At 46.1% G+C, this 7,500-nt stretch overlaps 1 protein-coding gene across 1 annotated transcript in view; it reads right to left on the bottom strand.

Annotated features, from left to right (window-relative positions):
- Positions 1-5,908, bottom strand: part of LOC143300270 (uncharacterized) — a 39,799-nt gene extending 33,891 nt beyond the window's left edge. The window contains exon 1 of the mRNA XM_076613865.1: positions 5,273-5,908. Coding sequence (XP_076469980.1) covers positions 5,273-5,908 — 636 coding nt within the window. The remainder of the gene's footprint in view (positions 1-5,272) is intronic.
- Positions 5,909-7,500: the final 1,592 nt, after the last annotated feature.

The following is a 7,500-nucleotide window of genomic DNA, read 5'->3' as shown; positions in this document are numbered from 1 at the left end:
ACTTTTTTTTACACAAGTGAGTCAAAAAGAGTACTAAATCGACAACAAATGAAACATATCCGAAACACACTAGCAAAATTACATACACACTGACACACTGGGGGGGGGGGGGAAACAAGTTTCAAAAGGAAAGAAAAAACAACCAAAAATAAGGAATGATAAAATACTCACATATGAGAAACTAATATCTCAGTTTGTGTGTGTGTGTGTGTGTGTGTGTGTGTGTGTGTGTGTGACAGACAGAGGGATGGAGGTAGAAGCAGACATTACTGAATTAAGACTCTCAGTCTCTCTGTCTCTCATTGTGTGTGTGTGTGTTTGAGAGAGAGAGAGAGAGAGAGAGAGAGAGAATACTGAATCAAGAAGGTGTGTGTGTGTGTGTGTGTGTGTGTGTGTGTGTGTGTGTGTGTGTGAGAGAGAGAGAGAGAGAGAGAGAGAGAGTATACGGAATCAAACAAAGACACACTCGTATTACTTACGCAGTTGATTGTGGAAAATCCTTCGTCGAGGTGGATATCGTGTCCATGTTGGTCGACAGAGACTCTCATCTTCTCACTGTCGTCTTTGTCTTCGTAGAAGCTGTTGTTGTTGTTCTTGTTGTTGTTACTATTTTTGATGCTGCCTTGGCCAGTGCATTCTATGTCCCTGCAACGAGAGATTCGATGTTAGATTACTAAACTAAGCATTTCATTGGTCTTTATTATTATTATTATTATTATTTGTTGTTGTTGTTGTTGTTGTCTGCTCCATCATCTGCACCGTTTCAGTGGTGTTACTCACATGCCGCTCATTCCGAGTCCCTCATACACATTTCAAGGCCTGACTAAGCACGTTTGGTTACGCTGCTGGTCAGGCGTCTGCTTGGCAGATGTGGTGTAGCGTATATGGATTTGTCCGAACGCAGTGACGCCTCCTTGAGCTACTGAAACTGAAACTCATACACAGCCACACCCGGGTTCGTCTGTCACAGTCCCAGCGTCGGCAGTAGGCAGGGAACCATCGATGTTAGGTCGTCAGGAGGCCACACGTCGTAGGAGACCCTGCACTGCTTGAGTGCTGAGTCACTTCGGTGGTGTTCAGTCGTGCCTGTTCTGATTTAACGTACCCCCCCCCCTTCCCGCCCGGTCCCCCCCTTCCACTGATGACAATAATGGCTTAGTCGCGGAGCCAGACTTAGTGAGCGGCCCCCCCGTCCCCCCGGGCCTTTCCCCCCTCCCCCTCCCAGAGTGGACCCTAAACACAGAACTGTAGGGGTATCGAAACTACGGTCATCATGAGAACAGGACATGAGAGGCCACATAATTTGGGATTAAAAAACAAAAAAACCCAGAAGAAAGATGACTGATGATGAAGGAGGATAAGGATGACGATGATGACGACAATGCTGCTATGGAGGTCCATTTAGGTTTCGGACTACGTGACAAGGCTGTACTCTACGCTTCCTGTCATAATGATATCCCGGCGTCAACCAAGCCCGAGAAATACAGACACTTCCAGTGCTGGTCAAGAAACCAGAGCAACAAACCCAAAGACCGCATCCGTGAAGTGGATTCTTCTTCTTCTTCTGCGTTCACTCGTATGCACACGAGTGGGCTTTTACGTGTATGACCGTTTTTACCCCGCCATGTAGGCAGCCATACTCCGTTTTCGGGGGTGTGCATGCTGGGTATGTTCTTGTTTCCATAACCCACCGAACGCTGACATGGATTACAGGATCTTTAACGTGCGTATTTGATCTTCTGCTTGCATATACACACGAAGGGGGTTCAGGCACTAGCAGGTCTGCACATATGTTGACCTGGGAGATCGTAAAAATCTCCACCCTTTACCCACCAGGCGCCGTCACCGTGATTCGAACCCGGGACCCTGAGATTGACAGTCCAACGCTTTAACCACTCGGCTATTGCGCCCGTCGTGAAGTGGATGATACTCGACTGTGTTGTCCAAGTCTTCCCATGAATTTAAGCCCCTAGCAAACTCACCTCTGGGAAGGAGCCGGCCGCGGGCCGAAAAACCTCACCTCCGTTAGGATCCGAACCCGCGTCCTTCCATTCATCAATCCGCGACACTAACCACTTCGCCACGGCGGCTGGTGGTTCTGTATTTTTTTGTCTTCGGGGCATTGCATGAGACACTGGCAGATAGATATTGAGAGAGAAATGACTCAGTGACTCAAATGGTTTAATGATGTAAGCAACATGTTCACATCACCAGGTGAAAAACACGCTCCCTCCCCTCCCTCCCTCCCTTCCCTGAACACTATTCGCGAGAATCCTCCGCGCTTCGAAAAGGAAAACAAAACTGATATCTGCCGGTATGCACAAGCAGAATCTTGGTGGTCTGTTGTTGTAGTTATGTAAGTCGAGGCCACCAACCCGATTTCGTTGCCACAGAGAGAGAGAGAGAGAGAGAGAGAGAGAGAGAGAGACTGATTGAGTGATATGGATACCTATAAATTATAGCGTCTATCCTCGGTTGGAGACCAGGTTTTAAGCGCTTTACAAACACGGTATCATTTACAAAACAGGCTGCCTACCTGAGTAGAGCCGACTGATGGCTGCCATTGGGCGCTCATCATTCGCTTCCTGTGTCGTTCAATTAGATTTCAGGCACGCCCACATATATACACTCAGACAAACATGCAACATTTAACGTTTTACGTGTATGACAGTTTTGTTTATTTACCCCGTCATTTAGGCAGCCACACTCCATTTTCAGGGGTGTGTGCATGCTGGGTATGTTCTTGTTTCCATAACCCACCGAACATGGCATTACAGGATCTTTAACGTGCGTTTTTGATCTTCTGCGTGCGTATACACACGAAGGGGGTTCAGGCACTGGCAGGTCTGCACATATGTTGACTTAGGAGATCGGAAAAATCTCCACCCTTTACCCACCAGGTGCCACCGAGATTCGAACCAGGGACCCTCAGATCCAACACTTTAACTATTCGGCTGTAGAGAGAACCCCTCTCTCACACACACAGAGGAGGAAACTGAACCTTAATGATGCATACAAATCACGTGTGTGTGCGTGTGCGTGCGTACGCGCGCGCGCGTGTGTGTGTGTCTGTGTGTACATGTGTGTGCGCAAGAATTTTTCAAAAATCTTTTCGTTTTTGTTGTCTTGAATTTCTCTATTTCCATGTGAAGACAAAGAGTCATCATTGATTCAGCCACAAAAGATGTGTGCATGACATTTGATAAAACTTTACACTTAAAAACTGATGAAATACAAAAAACAAAACAACAACATTTAGAAAGGGATAAAATCAAAAGAGAGGAACCATACGAAGAATAAAAAAGGACTGTAACTAAAATCAGCAATTCTCTCTCTCTCTCTGTCTCTGTGTTTGTGTGTGTGTGTGTGTGTGTGTGTGTGTGTGTGTGTGTGTGTGTGTGTGTGTGTGTGTGTGTGTGTGTGTGTGTGTGTGCGTGCGTGTGTGTGTGTGTGTGTGTGTGTGTGTGTGTGTGTGTGTGTGTGTGTGTGTGTGTGTGTGTGCGTGTGTGTGTGTGTGTGTTGCTGTGCTTTCATCGGCGCCGCCATTAAAAACAAGGGTCTAAGGGACGCAGCCTTTATCGGAGGACTCTGAACCGCAATTGTTTCCCTTGTATCGTAGCCAGTGGTTTCAGGCAACTGGCTAATTGAGAGGAAACGTGTCTGGATTGATTGATTAATTAATCAAACAGGCTGTTTGATTCAAGCTCACTTGATTAAGACTCTTCTCCTCTCCCCCCACCCAACCCCCCCCCGTCTACCCCGACACACACACACACACTCTCTCTCTCTCTCTCTCTCTCTCTCTCTCTCACACACACACTCAAGTACACACACACACACACTCACAGAAACATGCACACAAACATGCACTCATGCATAGGCACTTAACTCCTACTCCCTCTCCAAATACATCCACGCACCCGTGCACCCACGCCCCCCCCCCCCCCCCCCACCCCCCCAACACACACCGAACACGCGCACATTCACACATCGAAGCACAGACGCACACATGCACATAATAATATTATGATATACATACGCACGCGCCGACAGACACACATGTAAGGCTGTTCGCACACGGACGCGCACTGTGCGTGCGTAGGCCACACACAGACACACACACACACGCGCGCGCACGTACGTTCGCACGTACGCAAACACGCACGCACATGCACATAAACATACATTCATACGCAGGCACTTAACCCCCACCTCCTCTCCAAACACCCACTCATGCACGCACCAACGAACCCTCCCTCCCTCTCCCCCCAACACACACTCACACACACACATAGACGCGCGCAAGCACGTGCATAACAAAATAATCCACAAATACCAACCTCTCACATTTAGACAGAACGCTCTTGTCTCCATCACATCCATCCTCGTTCTTAATGAACTGCTTCGCGGCATTGAGTTCCTTCAATCCTTGCTGAGCAGCAGACAAGAAGTGGTTCTGGCACTGATAGTGCCGCCTCGTGGCTATTTTGTACAGACAGATGTTGACAGGGCTAGCCACTATCGTTTGATCCGAACGTCCGGCCATCACCGAAGTACGAGAATCCACGTGACCCGGACTGCTTTTTCTCTTCTGATCTACACGTTCAGCCATACCATTCATTTGACAAGTTGTTATATTTTGATCCCCGCGTTTGACCGTACTTGAAGAAGGAAGACGTGTGTTAAGTGCACTGGTTGTTGTATTTTTCTGATTCCCACGTTCGGCCATACTCGAAGAACGAGGACGCGTGTACGTGTTGTCATCAACTGGACCAGCCATTATTCTCTTTTGACCGGCATGTCCAACCATACTTGAAGAATAAGGACGGGTGTGGATGCCCGATGAAGAACTTATCTTGTGTGCATGATGATGGGGAGAGCGCTCTTCATTGTCTTTATCTTTATCACTGACAACGTAGGGTAATCCAATGTGGGGTCTTTCTGTAGGTTTTCCGCCGCGACACCCACTCTCACCTAATCGTTCGTTTTCGACAGAAGGTTTGTCAGACTGAAGAAGAACTGTAGAACGTGTTGTTGCTGTGCTAGTTTGTCCTAATACGTCGCTGTCAGAGAGAGCTGCATCACTCTGGAAGTCTTGTTGCTGATGATCTGTTTGAGTGACCGAGGTGTCAGCATCATTCAGAGAGTTCTGAGTGGGAACAGTCTGGATGAATTTCCCCAGAATTTTTCGTAACCGTTCTTTGGTGTACCGCGTCTGATGATGGAGATCGTGAGAATCCCCGAGTGGATGAACATCACCGTCACTACTCACACTGGTGTAATCCCAGCGGGAATCCGGATCCAAATCTTGACCCGTGAAAGTTTCAGGCTCTGTCTTCTTCCCAGACTTCGCGGGTTCCACTTCCCCGACCCCCCTGTCGTTTGGGGATGATATCACGTGACCGTTCGACTGATCAGACTCTGAGAGCCGGAAGCGAACACGTTTCTCTGGCCCCTGATGGTGACAGCGTGCTGGCTCAGCCCCTCCCTTCTCTGTAACCCTCTGCTCGTCACCCTCATCAGGAAAGCACTGATCACTTTTCGGAGGGGCTTGTTGAGGCACTGGGGATCTAACCAGGGCTGAGCCAACTTTGTTGCAAGAAACAGGCACGGACGGTGCGTGAGGTACGTGCGAGGCTAACGACGCAGCAGCAGCAGCAGCAGCAGTAGAGTGATGCCCAAAAGGGGCTGGGCTAGGTGGCTCAGACCCGCAAGTACCTGCCGTGATGGAAGGGGGTTCAGAAGTCGTGGACGGTCTGTACGGCTGCGTCCGGAATGACACTGACGTCACGAACTCCTGCTGCTGCTGCTGCTGTTGGTGCGATGGCGATGGGGGTGCTAGATGGAAGGGGGAGGGGAGGGGTGGTGGGGTCACTGTCACTGTAGGTATGGTTGAGGTGATCATCATGGTTCAAGGTTCGATCCTGCGGTTGTTGTTGTTGTTACATACACTCACACCTCTGGACTGGATCCCCTGTGGAGTTGTGAAGGGAATCCATGTAGGTAAGAAGTTCACAAATTCCACCAGCTGAATCTTTGTTGTTGTTGTTTTTGATTTTTCGCGGTTTCGGCAAAACGACACAGAGACATACGGACACAAAAAGAAAGTTTGTTGCGCGACAGACAATTGATGGCTCGATAAAAAACAACAGCAGCAACAAAGTGAATGTGATTCTGGAAGTACCCCTAGAGACAATGACACCGTCATAGAATCAGCGGAGTCAGAGTAAGCGAATGTTTCGCTAGAATTCAAACTGTACTTTTCATACGATCTGGAATCATGAAAAAAAAAAAAAAAAAAAAAAAAAAATCGTCACAATGCATTTGATATTTTCTGTTTTGTATGTTTGTTTTCACATTGACCTTGATTCACACAGTCACTTTTTTCCCTTTCAAAACCGTTTGAGTGAGTCCACAGAAAGTCGATCACTGTAAGATCACAACATATTCTAAAAACAAATATACACAAACAAACAAGCAAACAAAACAAAGCGAACTTGACTGTTTATTCGAGAAACCTTTTCACTACGTAATCTGAAAAAAAACCCCCACCCAAAAACAGGCGTATATAAACTGATCTTTTTTGCATTATTTTCAATATTTCAAACTTAAAAAGAGAACAACAACAACTAAAAACTAAGTGATTACTTTCAGCATTTCAAACTTAAAAAGAGAACAACATCAACTAAAAACTGAGTGATTTATTATTAGTAGTATTTTTTAATGAGTTTGTTTATTTATCTATTTTCTTATTATTGTCTTTTTTTTTTCATAATGTCAAGTTCTTTTGCTCTGGCTTTAAGAACTAACGGGTATTCAACACTGAATTGTCCCCATTACCGTCGGCAGGGCTACAAGGAACATGCTCTGATTTGTTTCTTTTCTCTCCTGTACCTCTGTGGAACCTGCCTTATGAACTGAATAAATAAATAAACAAATAAAGAAATGAATAAACAAACGATCCTCGGGTATGGTAGTCTTGCTGGGTAAGAAGGAAGGAAACGTGAAGACAACAAAAACAGACATGGACGAATTGGGCGTTTTATGTTATTTTCAACATTTTAAACTTGACTTGAATTGTACGAGGAATGAGGGAGATGTGGATGAGTTAGTCTGGTGGCTTTGTTTTCCCGTTGTTTTGATTGGCCTTTTAACATTGGTTTGTGTTCTCTGCCACTGGTTTTTGACTCACTTGTGTAAACAAAGTGAGTCTATGTTTTAACCCGGTGTTCGGTTGTGTGAGTGTGTGTGTGTGTGTGTGTGTGTGTGTGTGTGTGTGTGTGTGTGTGTGTGTCCGTGGTAAACATTAACATTGACATTTTTTCTGCAAATACTTTGTCACTTGACACCAAATTTAGCATAAAAATAGGAAAAATTCAATTCTTTCCAGTCATCTTGTTTAAAACAATATTGCACCTCTGAGATGGGCACAAAAAATAAAAAAAGAAGCCTAATTATATGCAAACTGCATTTACTGTTATATTTATATTTTTTGTATTC

This window comes from Babylonia areolata, chromosome 26 (assembly GCF_041734735.1).
Source record: "Babylonia areolata isolate BAREFJ2019XMU chromosome 26, ASM4173473v1, whole genome shotgun sequence".
Classification (NCBI taxonomy): Eukaryota; Metazoa; Mollusca; class Gastropoda; order Neogastropoda; family Buccinidae; genus Babylonia; species Babylonia areolata.
The sequence above is the reverse complement of the archived record's forward strand: the minus strand, read 5'-3'. Positions and strand labels throughout refer to the sequence as shown.